The sequence below is a fragment of the Phaseolus vulgaris genome, chromosome 6, assembly GCF_000499845.2.
Source record: "Phaseolus vulgaris cultivar G19833 chromosome 6, P. vulgaris v2.0, whole genome shotgun sequence".
Taxonomy (NCBI): Eukaryota; Viridiplantae; Streptophyta; class Magnoliopsida; order Fabales; family Fabaceae; genus Phaseolus; species Phaseolus vulgaris.
The window spans coordinates 27,026,540-27,046,463 of record NC_023754.2 but is presented as its reverse complement, the minus strand read 5'-3'; the positions used below and the strand labels follow the sequence as shown (position 1 = coordinate 27,046,463).

The window sequence follows — 19,924 nt, the reverse complement described above, 5'->3', positions numbered from 1 at the left end:
AGCTTCAGTGGCCAGAAAGAAATGGGTTTGTAGCAAAATCCAACTGAAATACAAATTCATCGTGTGCATATTTGTATACAATGCATTTTATAGTTTTTTCTTTACTCTGAAATTGGAACATGAATTGGTTTGAAACATTGAAAACTATAAACCAGCTGAAGATTTTCATAAGACGAAGAAAGAATCAACATGATGCATGGACCGTTTTTATGATGTTTGTGAAATTATTAGTTTATTAAATATGTGAACTGTGAAATACGTAATAAGTATTTATTTTGATAATGGAAGTATAGTTTAGTGTTGCTTTATGGACACATAAAATAGAAAGAGAGAAAAACATAAAATATCTTTTGTTTTTGTTTTGACTTGCTTCTGAATCCCATGGACAACACGTGAATAGGTCCGATTTTTTCTCATCTTCTGTAAACTCTAATAAAATTTGAGTGGTTTAAGATTTGCTTCTTAGAATTCATCGTTGAGAAGGAGAAAACAAAATCTAACATGTCTTACAATTGATCCAAAGAACAGTAGATAGATAAGTTGAAAAAGGGTATGAGTTGTGATAAATCTGGAAGGGAAGAGGCATGATATCCCTGATTCAAATTATTGAGGGGTAATATTGGCATTCGGGTTCATCTCTCTGTCATACACAAACAGGGACATGAGAAAGTTTTGTCCTTTTCAACAGTTCTTCTGCACCACCGTTTTGCATTATTTCCTCCCTCACACACTCATCCCACTCTTAATTTCCACGCAAACGCATTCTTCAAACTCAACATAAATAAAACCTTCGTTACACTACATTTATTGAGCACAAGCAATCCAAAACGTAAGGTGCCCCACAACACAACTACCACCTTTGTTCAAAATATCTCCTTCTTTTCTATATTCACTTTCCTTTCATCTTCTTCCTTCACGTCATTGCCGTTTGCCATTATTGCTACATAAAATAACACCCTTTTATAACCGTTTGCAACGGTTGGCTCGAGTGAAGGGAGTGGTAACGGCTACGGGGCATTCATTGATGTGGATCAAGTGAGGAACTTTGTGTTGTGTTGTGGAGAGAATTGAGAGGCCCAGATGGATTTTACTTCGTTTTTGACGTCCCTGGGGACTTCCTTTGTGATATTTTTGGTTTTGCTGATCGTGTTTGCGTTTCTCTCGAGTAAGCCTGGGAACAATGTGGTGTACTACCCCAACAGGATCCTCAAGGGGTTGGATCCATTGGAAGGAGGGTCCAAGAGCCGCAACCCTTTCTCTTGGATCAAGGAGGCCGTGTCTTCTTCAGAACGTGATGTTGTTACCATGTCTGGGGTCGACACTGCCGTCTACTTTGTCTTTCTCACCACTGGTTTCTTCCTTTTCCCTTTTTTCTATCTATATATCTGCCTGCTGCATAACTTCCTCTTTGTTGAAGCTCCTAGGATAAAACTTGGATATGGTTTTATAGGTAGTTTTTGGTCTTGTTCTCCAATAAAAGTTGGAGTTTTATCTAAATGAAACTTCAATTTTGATTCAAGAATAATATCAACAGCTCATGAGGAATTACATCATATGTTATGCTCAATTAGAACATAGAAGAATCTTCGTAAGATTGTCTGGTACCTTGAGAAAATTTTCACTGATAATTACAATAATACTACCTTTGTTTTCTTTTTTTGATAATTTGGACAGGAAACAACAGCATTTCATTGTATTCACTATTTATCGGTTTTGCCTTTAAGAGCTGAAACAGGATTCTTTAGAAACATTAATCCTCAGGAATGAGTTCTCGATAAAATTTAGGGAACTGATTTAAGTAATACTTGAAATGTCAAGCTTTGGTCTTTTTCCGTGTTCGTATGAATGTGAAGGACAAATTCCTGGTTCTATTTGGCTTACTAGTATTATACAAAACTGGGAAAGAAATTTTGAATTACACTGAGAAAGTCGCATGTTATTTCAGTTTGCTTTTCTTGTGATTGTTGAGTTTTTTTCCTGATTTTAAGGCACATAAGGTTATCTTCTAGAAACTCTGTTCATCTTTTTTTCTGCTTTTGATTCAGCATAGTACATTTTAAATGGTCAGGACAGCCCGATTCTTGCTTGTGTGAGCAAAATGCTACACTATATGCATCGGTTATCTGTGACCTATGTGTGGCTTGTAGACAATTGCATTTTGCGTTTTCATCCTCAAAACACAAAGAGAAGAGAAGTCTTTTCCACTATAATATTTGTTTCCCCTATAAATATGTTTGTCTGGTGATAAGCTTTAATATTTTGCAATAGTTATCTATAACATGCTTATGGGATGACTAATGAATCCAGCATAAAGTTTTTAATTATTATTATTATTGTTCTGTGCTAGTGTTGAGTATCCTAGTTTTATCTGGAGTTATTCTGCTACCGGTTCTTCTGCCGCTTTCTGCTACTGACAATGCTATGAAGAGACAAGGTGCAAAGGCACAAACAACTAGCAAAGGAACTTTCAATCAACTTGACAAGTTATCAATGGCTAACATCACGGTAAGATCAGTATTTTTTTCCAATAATATTATAGTAAATCGTCCTTTTAATCAACTAATTAGCTGTGTGTGTCAGTGTAGGCAAAGAGTCCAAGGCTGTGGGGATTTTTAATTGCCTGTTATTGGGTTTCAATTGTTACATTTGTTCTCCTGTGGAGAGCTTACAAGCATGTCTCATGGCTGCGAGGCGAAGCTCTTAAGTCTCCTGATGTGAGGCCTGAACAGTTTGCTATAGTTGTGAGAGACATACCTAATGCTACTCAAGGTCAGACTAAGAAGGAACAGGTTGACGCTTATTTTAAAGCCATCTATCCAGAGGCATTTTACAGATCTATGATCGTAACAGACAACAAAGTGGTAAGGTGTTCTTGCGATTGCCTTTTTCATACCCTCTAGATTAATTATACTATTTCTGACTCCGTATCAAAATTTTGAAAGATGATGCATGTAACATCCATTTAATGTGGCCATATATCATGGAAATGAAAGAAAATGAGGAGAATTCTATAGAAGTAACCCGTTATATCCATTAATTCTAAATGTCTAGTGATTTTGTTGTTCCTGTAATGTAAATGCTAGTTTTTCCTCACTGAATATTGTACTATCTAATTTTTGCTAACAGGTGAACAAGACTTGGGAGACCTTAGAAGGGTATAAGAAGAAGCTTGCCCGTGCTGAAGCAGTATATGAAGGGTCTAAAACAACTGCCAAACCAGAAGGAACAAAGCCTACTAACAAGACTGGCTTCCTTGGGCTAGTTGGTAAAAAGGTGGATAGCATAGATTATTACAAAGATAAGATTAATGAATTTGTTACCAAATTGGAATCTGAGCAAAAGGTCACCCTTAGAGAGAAGCAGCAAGACGCTGCTCTGGTGTTTTTCTCAAGTAGGGTGGTTGCAGCGTCTGCAGCTCAGAGTTTGCATGCACAAATGGTTGATACTTGGTCAGTCTTTGATGCTCCTGAACCCAGTCAACTAATATTGCCTAATTTGAAAATCAAGTATTTTCAGAGAGAGCTGAGGCAGTATTTGGTGTATGTCATTGTAGCACTGACTATATTCTTCTACATGATCCCAATTACATTTGTATCTGCATTTAGTACTTTGGATAATTTGGTGAAATATCTTCCATTCATAAAGCCAATTGTTCGTATAGCGGCTTTGAGGACAGTGTTGGAAGCTTACCTCCCTCAACTTGCGCTGATTATTTTCTTGGCATTGTTGCCCAAGTTGCTTCTGTTCTTGTCTAAATTTGAAGGCATTCCAACCGAAAGTCACGCAGTTAGAGCTGCATCTGGAAAATATTTTTATTTCATCGTGCTCAACGTTTTCATTGGAGTTACTATAGGTGGAACCTTGTTCAAAGCATTCAATAAAATTCAGAAGAACCCCAGCTTAAGTGAAATTTCGTCCTTGCTAGCTGAGAGCCTCCCGGGCAATGCTACTTTTTTCTTGACCTATGTCGCCCTTAAGTAAGATGTCTTCCTAACTTTATTTTATTTAGTTTATTTATCTGTGGTGATACATCATTTTGTTTATTTATAAGTAAAAGGAAATGCAGAAAGTTTAAAATTTTAGAAAATGGTCTTCCTCATTATAGCTTGTTATCATCTTTTCCTACATTCTTTTGAAGTAGAAGTTACTGTGTTTTTAAAAGGCGTGATACTTTCTAACATGATTTGCGTGTAAAAGTGTGTAAAGTTGAAAATTTGGAATATTCCTACTAGATTAGACATAAGTAGAAAAGGGTTCGCCTTTCTTTTTTAATTTTAAATACTTGACTTGACATGACATAGATTAATTGATTTTTTCTCTGTGTTAGATTTTTTGTTGGCTATGGCCTTGAACTGTCCCGAATAGTTCCTCTTATTATATACCATTTGAAGAGAAAGTATCTTTGCAAGACCGAAGCTGAGTTGAAAGAGGCTTGGCGACCTGGAGATCTTGGTTATGGAACTAGAGTTCCTGGTGACATGCTGATTGTCACAATTGTCTTCTGTTACTCTGTTATTGCTCCTGTGATAATCCCATTTGGTGTTCTATATTTTGGCCTAGGATGGCTTGTACTGCGAAATCAGGTGAAGTTCTTGGAATTTTGTTTAATGAACCCAGTTTAATGTTTTTTTATGGCTAACCTTTCCTTAAGTCTCAATTTAGTACTTCATTGGTTTTTGTGATGATCCCTTTTACCAAGCTATTTTTAAATCAGACCTGTTAGTAAATATTTTTTTACGAGTTTGTGTATACTTATTAATCAACAGGCACTCAAAGTCTACGTACCATCATATGAAAGTTATGGAAGAATGTGGCCTCACATACACAACCGTGTACTAGCATCTCTGATACTATACCAAATTACCATGTTTGGGTACTTTGGGGCGCAGAAATTCTACTATACACCACTTGTGCTTCCTCTGCCCTTTTTGTCATTGATCTTTGGTTTTGTCTGCGCAAAGAAATTCTACCCTGCCTTCGAACATCCAGCACTTGAGGTTGCAGCTAATCCACTTAAGGAACCTCCCAACATGGAATTGATTTTCAGATCTTTCATTCCACCAAGCTTGAGCTCTGAGAAGATAGATGATGATCGGTTTGAAGATGCATTGTCTTCAGTTTCGAGAACAACACCTGTTTGATGTAATTATCTGAATTTCAACTGCTTTTTACGTGTTAGTTGTAGTCTTGTAGCGATACCTTTAGATATTTTATTCATTGTTCATAATACGTCTTAGGAACCAGGATGTTGAGTGTTAACTGTTGTGAATGTGATTGTGTAAGAAATCGTTGGATGGTGTGATAATATTTCCAATGTAGTGTTATGTGATGTTTGTTCGACTTGTAATCCTTGCGGATCAATCTTATGGTGTTCAGTATGCAATTCATAATTTTTTTTATTGGTACAGAGTGAGAATTGATATGACTTTTCACCGAGTCAAAGTGATAATGTTGAATATTTATATTGTATTTAAATAGAGCTTGTTGTAATAGGATGTATGGGATTTTTTTGAGGGGATACGTTTACGATATTTGACACCAATAAAACAAATTCATATGAAGGATTAGAGTACCACTTTCAACCTAAAATCCACTTTCAATTCAAAACCTTAGTGATGAGTTTGTACTATTTTTTTTTTCTACATTTACATTTAGAATTTCTAATACGTGAGAACTAGAAAAAGTTCTTGATATAACATAATATCCATCGAAAAAATATCAGTACCAGGATATGTAACGATTATGTACTGCGGGTTCGATTCATGTGAACCTGCTTCTGTAAAGGCAGTTATACTGCTATAATTAAGGAACCAGTTCAGTAGGAGTATAGTTTGTAATTAATAAAGAAGTGGAAAAGACAATTGACGAGGAGATACTGCTATGAATAAGGATGTGTGTTGTTAAGAGTTTTGACAAATTACATTCAATCTGAGGATTAACCAAAATTCACTCGATGCTGAACCTTTATGCTGCTTCTTTTTCTTACCCTACACTAACGTCTCTCAATTTATACAAGAAAATAATGTCAGATATCCTTCTCGTTCATACATATACCTTACCTGATTTTTTTTATGCAATTATATAAATTCAAGAAGATGAAACTAATATAGAAAACTAAAGAGATAATGTAATTTCAGTCAACCTTAAGGTGAGTGTAATTTGCCATTCATGTTAAAGAATGAAAAGATTTGTTGCACAGGATATAATGTGTATTAAGGGTTGGTTTTTGTTTAAGGTAAAAGGAAAACAATTCATCCACTACCAATTAGAATTAAAATAACACATATTCTTATCAATTTAATAATTGACTTGTTCAAAATAAAAATTAAAACTGCTTTACAATATCTAAGGCACGTTTCCAACATTAAGTTATAGGAAGCCACACTATATATATAACTTAATGCCAAAAGATAAACATTGCAAAGAGTAACACAATTGCATCAGCAAATATGATCACCATCGTTACACACGCGGAATAATTCTGCTTTATTCAGAACACAGAAGATTAATGTAATTTCCCCCCTTATGCGGCGAGCAAGACCAATAGGGATGCTCCAAACCATGGAGAATTAGGACTAAAAGATAAATATCCGTAACTAATACAAACAGATGCTAGCAACTGTAAAACTTTTAGCTAACATCTATTTCAGATTAATTCTTGGAGAAAACAAATGATGAACTAAGGGCGAGAAGCCAACAATAAAGAACAATCAGCTGAATATTGGGAAGCTTTGGTTCTTTGCACAATACCTTAAGATACTCATCCACTCCAGCAAACTATCCACGAGCAACTTCTGCATGTCACAAAGCCATGAGGTGGAAATTCATCTGTCAGTATTTACAATGCTGTGGTCTAGTCTATTCAGCATGCTCAGAGGCAACATTTTATCATAAAAGAAGCTTGCGCCACCTTATCATCAATATCAGTGTTTATAGAACTAACAACTAATCAGGTGCCCCCTCCATTCACATTGCAAGCTAAATTAGTCCAAAGGAAGTTGAGAGCAATTTTCCATGCAAATGCAACTATTTATCTGCATCAGCACTCATTCAAGAAAATCAGTTGTCTCATAAGAGCAGGAGATTGACTAAGCTACGCTCCAACAAAAGCAGAGTTATATGCATCTTATGCTACTTCAAGTAAATGCATTAGCACAAAACCTACTCCCGGCACGAAAAATGCAAGTCCTCCAACAAAGTCTTGTACATCTTCTCACCCATGGAAGCATCCCTCTTCTTGCATTCATCAAGCAGTTCAAAAGCATCATCGACCCTTCCCTCCCGACACAACCCTTCCAAAACAGTCTTGTAAGTGAGATGATCAGGGGACCTAGACTGCCCCAACATATCAAACACAACCTCAATGGCTTCCTCAAACCTGCGCTCCATCGCAAGACTACACACAATTATCACATAAGTACTGGTACTAGGCACAAGACCATTCCCTCTCATCTCCCTATAAAACCCCAACCCCTGACTCACCCTCCCTTTCTCACACAATCCCTTGGCAATGTAGCCATAACTATAAGCATTAGGCTCACAGCCATACAACCCCATTTCGCGAAAAACCCGAATCGCCTCATCCACCTCCAAGCACATGGAATAAGCCTTGATGATCATGTTCAATACAAAGGTATCAGGAATAACACCAGAAGCCTTCATTTGTTTAGTCAAAGACCTAACTGCGTGCAGATACACATAACAAACATGCAACTTATTGAACCTCCGAAGCAGCGAATTGAACAAAAGGGTATAGGTTTCGAGATCAGGTTTACAATCGTTGGAATTAAGCATCTTCTTGTAGACATCGAAGGCGCGATTGAAGAGGAATTTGCGACCGCAGCAGAATCGAATGATGGAGTTGTAGAGAGGGACAGAGACGTCGTGGCAGGCGCCGGCAATGACCTCCTCTATTAGGGTTTCGGCGTGGTTGTAGCGGCGGCCGGAGATTAGGTGTTTAATCATGAGGAAGTAGGTGTGGCTGGTGTGCTTGTAGTTGCGCTGCTGCGCGGTCCAGCGGAAGATATCGAGGGCCAGGTCCGGGTCAGATTGGGCCTGCAGTGCCTGGGCCACGTCGGAGGGGGTGAAGCCCGGTTTCAGGGCCTGGACCCACGTCTCGAATTGTTTCTCCGACGGGGTTCTCGATGGCTGGGTGGAGGATGGGCGCGCGTGGAGTAGGAGGCGCGTGAGAGGAAGAGAGGTTCGTGGGCGCGTGAATGGGTTGAGGGAATAAGCGGTGACGGAGCGGAGGGTGAAGAGGCGTTTGGGGATGATGATTGCCATTTCGTCAGAAAAAAGGAATGGGAAACGTTGGGAGTGACTGAAAAGAACGTTCTTTTGCTGCGATCTTCATAATTCAAATAAACCCTAACCATTTTAGGGTTTTTCTAATTTAAATGTAACAAATCAATTTGAGTTATTCTACAAATCAATTTTCCTAGTTTTCATATATTATGCTTAAGTTAAATATAGAGATAAAACTTTAAAAAATAATAATTTTAATTTAAGACAGAGCAGCCGAAACGTATTATAACCCAACTTTTGTAATAATAATATAGATTGTATTGAAGAAATGTTAAAAAAATTCAAAAATTTAAACTGACCTAACAAACTACTGAGTCTTACCTCCTTTGAAAGAAATAGTGTCTGGGAAGAGAAGGGAAGAAAGGGGGAAGTGAAGCATTGTTGTTGAAGAAGAGAAGAAAAGAAAAGAAAAAAGAAGAAAAAGTGGTTATTTGTGAATGATGTCTGGGAGCAGAGGAAGGTTGGAGTTGGTGGTGAAGAAGCGGTTGATGAGTTTCATGATCTGGCAATCCATTTCATCTTCTCTTGTCTTCCTCTGTTTTCTCTGTCTCCCATTCTCTTCACCTCACTACCCTCTCTTCTCCTTCCTCCTTTTCCTCTCCTCCCAACTCCTCTTCTCCCCCACCCTCTCCCTCCTCTCCTCCCCCCACCCCCGCCCCCGCCTCCCCCTCTCCCTCCTCTTCGCCACCGCCGCCTCCTTCTCCGCCGCCCTCTCCCTCCCCGCCGCCGCCCACCCCTCCTCCCCCTTACCCCGATTAGCCCTCCGGGGCTTCCTCCTAGGCTCCCTCTTCGCATCGCATTACCTTTTCCAGCGCCGATGGCTCCTCCACTTCCCCATCATCCAGGTCTCTCACTCTCTTCCATCTTATTAATAAATTCATAATCTTTATGCGCACTGATTTATTGCTTCTTGCGGCTGCAGCGTCCTCTCTTTTTCAGCTTCAAGATGGGTGTTCCTTCCGCTGCTCAACAAGCCTTCAAGCTTTCCGCTCTTGCTTTCGTTATCTCCGGTGTTTTGTTGGAGCTTCTCCCGCATCCGTTTAAGTACTCCGTCGCCACCACAGGATTCTTCGTCGAGCAGTTAACCACTTTTGCTGCCACTTTTGCTATCTTCTTCTCTTGGGAGTTGACTCATCATTTGCATTGGGTAGGTTTTTCTCAAACTAATGATCCCTACATGTTTGTTGATATGCCCAGAAGAAAGTGATCCCGGTGCTCATGCACTTTTCCGTTTTAGGTTTTATTTGTATGCTTGCCATGTTGTCGAACTTGTTCAACCTTGTTTCGTTGATCTGCATATGTGATCTTTTGGAATCTGGGGTCTCTATCGTGTACATTGGATTTTCGTTCTGTGTGTCCTGGTTACGTTGTTGTGTATAATGTGAGGGATGTGTTAAAACAACTTTGAGTAGCTTTCTCTTAACTATCCATAATGAAACCTGTATAATGTCACCTGTATGCCAGTTACAGACATATGCAACATGTTGGGATTTTGAATTGGATGAGGTGTTTTGCAAGCATTTATATTCCCCAGCCTTTTGTTACCGAATGCTGAAGTTTCTGTTTTGGTTTAATATGCCACATAGGTTTTGCATACTAAGAGGTCCATATTTGCACCTCCAAAAGGATCAGCGGCAGCAGAAACGAATCCAAGTGAGCATCTCCTTTCAGCTTTGGAGGAGACTACTCCTACATCGCTTCTAAGGTATCTTGCACATCTTGATCTGTGTATGGTTTGTGAGAACAATGTTGACACTTGGAGGCGTGCGGGGTTTTTTGAAGAAACCAGTGAAACGTACAAAAGAGTAGTTGATGTGTGCTTGAAGCCGTTGGAACATCTTGCAACTAAATTAGGTGAAGGCCCAGGAAGTTCTGTTGACAAAGCTACTCAATTATCAAATCAGCTGTTGTCCCCAACGGAGGCACGGTTCGATTTTAAGAACGTGGAAGAATTGTACAACTTCCAGGTACATATATAACTTCATCATTTGTATAGTTTATGTGAAGCTAAAATCCAACTTTTTTTCTCTCTGTATAACTGGAAGCTTTGGGCATTGGTGTTCACACTGAATATTGAACTTTACTAGAAGGTTTTTCATGGCTTAGCATTAGCATTTCTACAATGTCTTTCAGGCCTCACTGTTTTATGTTCATTTTTTTCTGTGGTATGAACTATGTTTGGAAAAACTTGTTTTTTAGGTTGTGGAGCCAAAATAAGCAATTTTGCAAGAAGTATGATGATAAATGTACCTCATTATAAAAAGAAACATGTAGATTCAAAGAAAAAACATGATTTTAAAGACTCTAAACTCTAGAAATTCTTCTTAAGTTGTAACATTGATTATCAAACACCCAGAAGTTTCATCTTCTTGTTTTAAACTCAAACTGCTGCCTTAAAAATGGGACTGGGTGTGCACATTAAACGAGCCCATTCCACTTGCAGTTTTAACATGATGATAATTATAATACCCTTATATTATATTGATTTTCAGTATTTTACATGTATTAAATGTGAAATTGCTCCCACAACCAATTATTATGTGGTTTATGCCTTCCCTCTTCATATGTAAAAGAGAAAATAAATTCAGGGGAGTTATTTTTAACACTTTATACATGTAATCCAATAATATATGTAACTCTATGTTGATGGACTTACAGAGGGGAAAGTCAACTCATGATTCCTCTGGGCTTCCTAAATATTTATGTCGGTCATTGACATGACATGAATTGCAACCCTGTAAATTTGATATTAATTAATAACCAATGGTTCAAATGGTCACTTGTTTAACTTTTCTGTGACAAGAAGCCTTCTAGTTGTGGGGCAACAAAGCAGCACACTCCCAGGCTTCTATTCAGAATTTTTGGATAACATATTAAAAAGTATTTGTTTGCTTAAATGCAGCTATATGCATGGTGTTCAAGGAGTGTTGCCTCACTGACTGCCTGCTCACGTAAGGAGGACAAGAATGGGGTCGCTCAGCTTTCCGGGAGTAATGCTGCCGTGGTTTCAACACTTCTATCCTGCCTTCTTGCTGTTGAAAATTTCATGGGAAAGAAAACAAACCTGCAATCCCCAAATCAGTTGTTGGGACCTGCTGGTATCAAATGGGCCACTGTGAATAGTGGAAGGGTAGATGTTGCTGCTGGTAAAAGAAGAAGTGGCCCAGTAAATTCAAAAGCGTATGCTATTGCTGACGTTCTCAAGACTTCCATCTACCAGATAGTCTCTGCATTCCATGATGAAATGTTGGCCGGTGCTAAAGCAAATCTTCTGGAGAAGGACTGGATCACAGCTGGGAAGCCACATTTTGGTACTCGGGAGATGCTAATACAAAAATTACGTATTTTTCTTGATTTTCGAGCTACCTAACTGCCGCATTGTAGCGTGTTTTGAATACTACTTTCCTTATTAAACATGTTTGTAAGACATTATACGCCCAGGATGTTGACAAGGGAGGAGATGTAGATGGAATGGAAGGAAAAGGTTCAATTTTGCTGTCAGAAATTTTAGATGAACGATATTAATCTCGAGATTTTGTTGAAGTTACTGACATTGCCTGGTAAGTGATCATTTGGATGAATTTTTTTAGTAATGAACACATTCTTTTTTTAAGATAGTTTTTGTTGATCATAAAAAGTTCATATTTTTCGCATGCGCGTGCACCTATCAGTAGTTGAATAAAAAGTTTTTACTGGAAAAACGTGTTGATAACTGGAAAGATGTTGGTTTTACTAGTTATATGGGAGCGATTATCCGTGTTGTAACGAGAAATGCCTCCTTTTAATTCTTTAACCAGTGTAATAGGTTAGAAACGGTTAAAAATGTTTCCATTTTTTAAAATTGTTTACTATTTTGGGCCAGTGAGATAGGTGAGTTCATAAAAGATTCTTCCCAAATATGTCCGGTTTGTTCTTGTATCTTTCGGATTATGTAATTTGAATTTTTTTTTTTCAAATGCATGTCCGGATTACATAATCTGAAAGTTACTATTAAATTTAGACTTCTGAATTATATAATTTGAAATATATTTTTAAAAAATTGTATTTTAGGATTAGTAATTCATAAATGCATTTGAAAAAAAAACAAACTTTTGGATTATATAATTCGAAGTCTAATTATGTAATTTAAAAGCTAATTTTGATTACCTAATCTATAAGCTAATTAGGAATTTGGAAAAGTTTATAAATCTGAAAAAAAAAATTGGATTACATCATTTATAAGCTAATTATGAATTTGGAAAGACTTTGTAGATCATATTGTTTCATTTTGAATCCGAATCTTCCAAACAAAAATTATGTTTTTCTCCCTCAAAGCTCTTATCCAGACCAGTTGAGACCTGAATTTTATGAGACCTGAATTTAAAAATGAATAAAGTGCTAATTTAGTTCTTGAAATTTAAAAATCAATAAAAAATAGTCTTTGATATCATTAGAAACGAAATTTAGTTCTTAAATTAATATAATCAATACTCAATTAGGTTCTTAAAGCTAGCATTAACGATCAATTTTATCACCACTGTTATGTAAATTTAATTCAACTTCAACCTTTGTCCTTGAGTTGTTGTTTTGATTTTTTTGACACTCAAAAAATTTTGTAAGGATGAAATTAACTAACAGTTATTAAGGTTGTTGAAAACTAAATTTCTTTCATTGTAGTGTCGATGATTTAGGGTGTGGTGATGTGCAGTCAATTTGGTGGCATAATTGATGTTTTTTAAGACATCAAACGTGAGATTTTAGCTGTACAATCTGTTTCTGTTCCATAATTTGGGCCTACGGCCTTCATGTGAACCAAAAATAAACGAAGGACTGTATAGAATAATTGTGCCAATTTCAAAAATTATATTATTAGATCAAATATATTTTTAATATTTTTTATATAAAAATAATAATTTAAAATTAATTTTAGTCTCTAAGTTTTTATGCACTGTGCAATAACTTATCAACGTGAAAATTATAATATACACAAAACAGTTTGCCACCTCAATTTTTTTTTAAAATAATTTCAATAATTTGTATACTATAACAATTTAAAATATCTAAAGTTTTAATAAAAAAATAAATTTTATGTAATAATATGTAAATAAAAAACATTTAATTTTATATTATTTTTTTATATTTAATTACACGTGAATTAAATCAAATACATTATAATCATCTTTTAAGTTCAAAATATTTTAAATGAGTTTTAATATTTTTCACGTTCGAAACCTTATCAAAAACTCTAAATCGTTATGAAATCTCTTTGACCATTAACGTAAAAGTTCTTTAAAAAAATACTCAAATTTTAGAAGTAGAATTGAGAGTTTACCAAAAGACTTATTTAGGAGAATATTTGTTTATTACTTATCAACTCTTTCCCTAAGCTTTCCAAGAGTTACTTTCTTGATGTTTTCAATGTTACTTCGACCTTATTTTACCAGTATGATATCTATTTAACCTTGTGTTTATTTCATTATGTTACCGTTTTACACTTTCAAATTAATGAACGTTTTTATTCTGAATTTATACCTCCTTTTAATCAGTCTTCCTCCTTTTATACCTCATTTTTCTTTATAACATATAAAAGTATTATTTTATATATATTATATTCAATTTATAAAAGATTTATCTAAAGCTGTTGGAAACCCATCCACATCGATATTAATAGATAGATCGTAATATTAAATTAAGGAAATCTCTTCTTGAATGCACATTAAATATTTATAAATTTTAAAATATTTCATGAATTGTGTTTATGAAAAAAAGATTTGAAGTGAATAATAGAGTGATGATTGAATGGATGAGTTATTGGTTTATTATGATTATTTGACATCAGCAGCAAGCCATCCTAATCAGTGACAACTATGATCCGTTTGGCAAGTAAGTGGGCTTTAGTCAAACTGGTATTCGAGTTCGCTAATCATAAATCAACTTTTGTAATTAAATCCTCCCTCTTAATATAACTTAACAGCAAGTTGTTAAACCTTATCCATCTATCTTAAAAAACCACAATAATTTACACCCAAAGTAATGTCATTTTTGGGCCTTTTCCCTGCCTACTCATCAAAACCAAACTAATCAAACACAAACCAACCACAACAACGAAACTGATCATAGGAACTCAAAAACCCTCATCCAACGCCTCTCGTCCACGTGTCCTTTTTTAACACTAAGCAAAAGCAACATGCTCATTCTTCATGTTCCTTCAACTGTCGGCAAGCTTAGCTGTCACTACACACTAGCTAACTCACCATACACGTGGCATGCCTCTCATTGGTCCAACTCTCTCCCCTCATACCCCGCGTCACCACCATAATTTTCTCTCCACATTCCCCATGCTCTCGTCTCTTCCAATTTCCATCACTAAAAAAAAGTTGTATACTTTCGAGAATATTAAATATTTCTATACCATCACAACAAAATATAATGAATAATATATTTTTTAATTAAAATTTAATTATGCATTTAACTTTTAAATTTTTCAACAGTAGAGAACTGTCTCATCCAATTTAAAAAGATAGGAAGATAAACGCCTTTAAACTGTGGAGGAGACCAAAGGTTAATTTAAATCTAAGTATATAAGTATTAATTTTTTTAATTAGCTATAAAATAATAATAACGCTCTCAGTTAATTAGATTAGTTTATAACATTAGTGAGAAATGACGCAATAATTTATGTTTTCCCCTCTGCGTCGGTACCATATAAAATCCCCACACCTGCAAGCGTTGCAACCTATTTGTGTGTCGGCAAAGGTTGCACAGTTTTTCAATAAGCTCGTCACGCCTTAGATATTTTCCCTAGAAAAAAAAACACACCCACCACTGTGTTTTATTTTCCCGGGAAAACTGAGTTCAAAATGATAAGGAAGAAACCGAGCGTCAGAGAGAATTCGTCGTCGTCTTCGACGACAGCGAGAGAAGAAAAGACAGAGTGGGAAATGAGACCAGGAGGAATGTTGGTGCAGAAACGGACTGTGCAAACGGATGCTTCAGCACGCAATTTGCGCCTTCGAATCGCGTACGGTGCTCTCCGTTACGAGATCTGCGTCAGTTCCATTGCCACTTTCGGTAAGACAAGTTCTGGATCTAAACTACCATTGTTGATTTTCTTCTGTTCTTGTTGCTTACTGGGGAAATTTAATGTTGTCGAAATTGAGTTAGGTAGCTGTTTCAGTCCAGCATTGTGAGTCCATCATTGCTGAAGCTACGTGCCCACGTAACATGGCATTGTCTGCTGGGTTTTTTTTGTTCAATTTTCTCTCAAGAATTTAATTAACATATTGAATGTAGAGTTTAGTTTGTGTATATATTATCAAGTTTTTATCTTGAGAATGAACAAGAAATGATGTTAACATAACTTTCAAACTGTTTGATTATCTTTGAAGAATAATGCAAAAATAATACATAAGATACGCGAAAGACATTAAATAACTAAATTTAAAGATTTAAATAGAATAACTGTACATTGCAATTCATCTTTTCAATTGTGTGGATTTATGTAATAGATTTTAAGAACAAATGAGTGTTTAGCCTTTATATTACAATAAATACATTTGTTTTCATTTTAAAAACTATATTTGGGTAGTTTAAGAATCTTTAAAATGAAGCACTTTAAGGAAAGCAAAACTAGAGATGATGATGATATTGGATGTTTGTGGAAGGAAGTTGTGGAGATTGGTCTGATTTGATGATAATTGAAATAGGTAAATGGAAAAGTTGGGATAAGGATAAAGTGTGAAAATGACATGACATGTGATGCAGGGGAAGTGAAGAAGGTGCTGTGTGGGGAAACGGGATTACAGGTGGATGAACAGAGAGTGGTGTACAGAGGCAAAGAGAGACAAAATGGTGAGTATTTGGAAGCGTGCGGAGTGAAAGACAGATCAAAAGTGGTGTTGATCCAAGACCCTTCCAGCATCGAACGACGCTTCATACAGATGCGTATCAACGCTAAGATCCAAAACGCACATCGCGCAATTAACGATGTTGCTCTCCAGCTTGATCAGCTCGCAGACCAGGTATGCATCTTTTCCACATTCTACCAATTCAATCACACATTCTTCATATAAATTCACAACTCTTCAATGCAGTAAACAGTAAAATACCAGTTTTTACAATGAATGGATGTCGGTAGTTATTCTTTTCCGTCCACTTTCGATGATAAGGAAAAAGGGAGTGATAAAAAAAATGAAAAAAAAATTTGGAAATCGAGAAAAAAAATGAAAAGTTAAAGAAGACACCCAACATAATTTATGTTACTAAGTATAGTATACAATAGAAGGATTGTGTTTAAAATTAAAAACTCATAATCGTCTATTTATTTTATTTTTTAAAATAAAATCTTCATTTTCATATTCATTTATCACCCTTTTTTTTCTTTTTTTTCTTTCTTAAGGTAGAATTGACGCTGGGTCAATGGGTGTACTGCATGACAGTTTTCCTTGGTAGCCGGTGGGTTATTGTCATACCTAGTGAGGGATACATTGTTTTTGTTCAGAAAAAATAAGAAAGTGATACCATGTCTTTGTCACACCAGCTGGAATGTTCTGTATTTTAGTATTCTGGGAAAATATGCACAAACATACAAACCCCATTTGTAATAATAACAATAATAGTAACCCAACCTTTTAGCTCACTGCTACATGGACCAAGTTTATATTACAATTTGTGTGAACATGACATCAGGTTGTGTCGTTACGGGGGGGCGTCTCAAATTTCATTTTTTTGATAAATGTATCTTAATGATAATTGGATGAGGGTCGAACCAAACATGTCTGGTTGAATTTTTTTATATGTATTTAGAGAATGAGCTGTTAAGGGATAAATTGTTGTGAATTCTTTTGTCACAAGGTCAAAGTTAATGATTTCGTGTAAAAAAATAGGTAGCATACCCTGCCTAAAGCCTGCTCATTACCAATTTCTAAGTTTGAATCCCTCTCTGAAACATATTGCTGGACATATGTAGTAAGCACCATGTGCATGTATACAATAATACATTTTCTTTCCGATACAGGTTTCTGCCATTGAAAAGTCTATTTCCAATGGAGTCAAAGTACCGGAAGTTCAAATTACAACACTAATTGAGATGCTTATGAGACAAGCAATCAAATTAGAAAGCATTACTGCAGAAGGCGATGCTTCTGCACCGAAAAATTTGCAGGTATATTTTCAATATAATTCCAATTTACTGTCAAGTATATACTTGTTTTGGCATTTCTCTGATTTCATTTGGATGGTACATGTGTTTGGAATATACAAAAGTTGAATTGGTAAGTCACAGGGAATAATGTAGTGTTACTTTTTCAGGGAAAGAGAGTGCAAAAGTGTGTAGAAACCCTGGATGAACTTAAGCTATCTAATGGAAGAACAAAGCCTGTTGTTGTGACAACCAAGTGGGAGACATTTGAACATCCTCCATCCTCCACCACGTGGGAATTGTTCGATTGAGTTTTCTCCTTCCCCCATTTTTTCTCTTTTCCCCTTCTTTACTCCATTTTCTTCTCCTTTTCCTTTGTCTATACGTACAAACTTCTTGTTTCGGAACTCTGCCAATAAGTCTTGCTGTCACACACTAATACCTACCTAAGTTTTTGTTCAAAATGCCAATTCAAATAGAAGTCGCAAATGTTAATATAACCATAATTATTATTTGATGGTGAATTTATCAGTGTTTATTTCAGGTTTTTCTTTGTGATCCCGTGCAATTTATCATTAACTAGTTTAATTATCAGTATAAATATATTAATCAGTTATAGTTTGAACACTATTTCATTCCATTTTGACAAAGTGTGCTGGGTGCATTAGTTTTTCAAGTTTGAATCATGTGTTAAGCTACAACTTAGTATCCTGTCATAAACTATACTCCTTCGGGGGTTGCTTATAGTCTAGTCTAGGTAGAACAAATTTGTGTTCCATTTTATAATTTGTTTGGTAATACTTTTAGTTGTCACTGTCAGAACAATAGCTTGTAACCCATGTTAAAATGTTGATCAAACCCCTTATCTATAGAAGTAACGTTTAAAAAGTGGTTCTAAAAATGGAGAGCGAAACAAAAAATGTGAGAAAAATTACGAAGGAATTGGAAATTTTGTGGAAAAAGTGAGAGGAGTGAGGAAATTTTGAGAAAACAGGGAGAATAAACTCTGATTCTTAACAACAACAAAATCAGTACGTACGCGGCGATAGAATGAGAACTACAAAGAGTATTATACGACAGCTTGTTACTTTTCCTTAAAACAAATCACTGTTTTTTAAAAATTAATTATTTTTTATATTCATGCAATTATTTAATTTTCCATAAAATTAAAAATAAAATGAACTCAGAAGCTATTTTAATCCACTTCCCCTACAAATAACTGTTTTATTTCCAAAACAAAATGATTGTTAATAGATATGTATTAACTTCTACTTCTTAGAATATTCAAAAGTATTTGATTACAATTAATATAAAAAATATTTATTTTTATATTTACCAACCTGTAATTTTATTTTATTTTATTAAAACTCATACTAAGTATTGCGTCTCGTCATATAAAAAAATAAATAAAAAAACAGAAATTTAAACCAAAAAATTAAATAAAAACAAGAATGCAAATAAAACAACATTCAGTAGACATCACTACTTAATTACATTTTTCTGATGTGAAATCAATTTTTTTTATCAACTTTGAATATAGCAGTTTTGATTAGTTTTAGTTAAAATATTATCTGGGTTAACATAAGTGGGAACGGAAAGTGAGTCAACCAGATTAATGACATAAAAAAATAACCATAATTAATGTGAATTAAAAATATTATGATCAAAACTAAATAAAACTAATGTTGACCAATATTAACAAAGAAAAATCATTCGTGACGTTACTTAGAAATATTTTATAAATTTTACTCTCAAATTGTCTTCAACAAAACTAATTGAAGATTGTTTTAACAATCTGTTTTAACTGTTTAGCCTGGAAATATTTTTTTTGTTAAAATTAAAATATAAGAAATTAAAATCACTTTATCAAATAAAATATTTTAAAAATAAAACAACTTAATATAAGGGATGCTATGTGAAACTCTTACTAAGCAAAAATAAGTTTTTCTAATGCACGCCCCTTAGGTCTCTTATCGCAATTAATCACAATTGTGCTGTTTTGGATTAGCCATCTTAACAATGACGCGTAATTAGTAAATTGTTAATTTAAATGACCAATCTATACTAAATTGAGAATTAAATTAAAATTTTAATTCTTAAAACATTAGAAGACAAAAATTGTGGTTGAAAACGAAGAACAAAATTGCGGATGATGAATAAAATGACGATTAAAAACGACAATCAGACTTATATTTTTTTAAACAAATGCAAAATAATTTTATTTTTTAAAAATAATTTAAAAAGTCTTAACATTTTTTATCTATCACAAAAATATTTAACGATAAGACGTACACTAAGAATAAAAAAAATAGTAACGTAAATAAAAATAAATAAGTTTTTAAAGATCAAAATAATAAAAATTTATATTAAAAGGATCATTAATATATTCAAGCCATAATTTATTTCAACCCTCATATATTAATTTAAGTAGAGCATTCAGCTTTTATTTTGATCAAAACCTTCAGCAGATCCTTTCCGTGGGAACCAATGTCTGAATATTCT

At 35.0% G+C, this 19,924-nt stretch overlaps 4 protein-coding genes across 4 annotated transcripts; 3 read left to right on the top strand and 1 right to left on the bottom strand.

Annotated features, from left to right (window-relative positions):
* The first annotated feature begins 345 nt into the window (after positions 1–345).
* Positions 346–5,405, top strand: LOC137832403 (CSC1-like protein ERD4). The gene is made up of 6 exons (XM_068640559.1): positions 346–1,351; positions 2,348–2,505; positions 2,586–2,861; positions 3,127–3,977; positions 4,328–4,583; positions 4,767–5,405. Exons 1-6 carry the CDS (start codon positions 1,081–1,083, stop codon positions 5,139–5,141), a joined length of 2,187 nt encoding a protein of 728 aa, XP_068496660.1. The 5' UTR covers positions 346–1,080; the 3' UTR covers positions 5,142–5,405.
* Positions 5,406–6,462: 1,057 nt separating this feature from the next.
* On the bottom strand, positions 6,463–8,310 carry LOC137832406 (pentatricopeptide repeat-containing protein At3g25210, mitochondrial). The gene has a single exon (XM_068640561.1). The coding sequence runs from the start codon at positions 8,281–8,283 to the stop codon at positions 7,162–7,164; it is 1,122 nt and encodes a 373-aa protein (XP_068496662.1). The 5' UTR covers positions 8,284–8,310; the 3' UTR covers positions 6,463–7,161.
* Positions 8,311–8,741: 431 nt separating this feature from the next.
* LOC137832404 (uncharacterized) lies at positions 8,742–11,809 on the top strand. The gene is made up of 4 exons (XM_068640560.1): positions 8,742–9,149; positions 9,227–9,451; positions 9,891–10,271; positions 11,207–11,809. The coding sequence occupies exons 1-4, from the start codon at positions 8,742–8,744 to the stop codon at positions 11,672–11,674; spliced, it is 1,482 nt and encodes a 493-aa protein (XP_068496661.1). The 3' UTR covers positions 11,675–11,809.
* A 3,206-nt stretch (positions 11,810–15,015) lies between these two features.
* Positions 15,016–17,965, top strand: LOC137832402 (BAG family molecular chaperone regulator 2-like). The gene is made up of 4 exons (XM_068640558.1): positions 15,016–15,354; positions 16,048–16,304; positions 17,300–17,446; positions 17,593–17,965. Exons 1-4 carry the CDS (start codon positions 15,144–15,146, stop codon positions 17,731–17,733), a joined length of 756 nt encoding a protein of 251 aa, XP_068496659.1. The 5' UTR covers positions 15,016–15,143; the 3' UTR covers positions 17,734–17,965.
* Positions 17,966–19,924: the final 1,959 nt, after the last annotated feature.

What these genes read in the sequence shown, in the direction of transcription:
- LOC137832402 (XM_068640558.1), top strand. Translation starts at nt 15,144, where the DNA reads ATGATAAGGAAGAAACCGAGCGTCAGAGAGAATTCGTCGTCGTCTTCG. An exon ending in TTGATCAGCTCGCAGACCAG is followed by an intron (nt 16,305 to 17,299) that starts GTATGCATCTTT and finishes TTTCCGATACAG; the next exon opens with GTTTCTGCCATTGAAAAGTC. An exon ending in CTGCACCGAAAAATTTGCAG is followed by an intron (nt 17,447 to 17,592) that starts GTATATTTTCAA and finishes TTACTTTTTCAG; the next exon opens with GGAAAGAGAGTGCAAAAGTG.
- LOC137832403 (XM_068640559.1), top strand. Translation starts at nt 1,081, where the DNA reads ATGGATTTTACTTCGTTTTTGACGTCCCTGGGGACTTCCTTTGTGATA. An exon ending in TCGTAACAGACAACAAAGTG is followed by an intron (nt 2,862 to 3,126) that starts GTAAGGTGTTCT and finishes TTTTGCTAACAG; the next exon opens with GTGAACAAGACTTGGGAGAC. An exon ending in TTGACCTATGTCGCCCTTAA is followed by an intron (nt 3,978 to 4,327) that starts GTAAGATGTCTT and finishes TCTCTGTGTTAG; the next exon opens with ATTTTTTGTTGGCTATGGCC.
- LOC137832406 (XM_068640561.1), bottom strand. Translation starts at nt 8,283, where the DNA reads ATGGCAATCATCATCCCCAAACGCCTCTTCACCCTCCGCTCCGTCACC.
- LOC137832404 (XM_068640560.1), top strand. Translation starts at nt 8,742, where the DNA reads ATGATGTCTGGGAGCAGAGGAAGGTTGGAGTTGGTGGTGAAGAAGCGG. An exon ending in TCCACTTCCCCATCATCCAG is followed by an intron (nt 9,150 to 9,226) that starts GTCTCTCACTCT and finishes TTGCGGCTGCAG; the next exon opens with CGTCCTCTCTTTTTCAGCTT. An exon ending in AAGAATTGTACAACTTCCAG is followed by an intron (nt 10,272 to 11,206) that starts GTACATATATAA and finishes GCTTAAATGCAG; the next exon opens with CTATATGCATGGTGTTCAAG.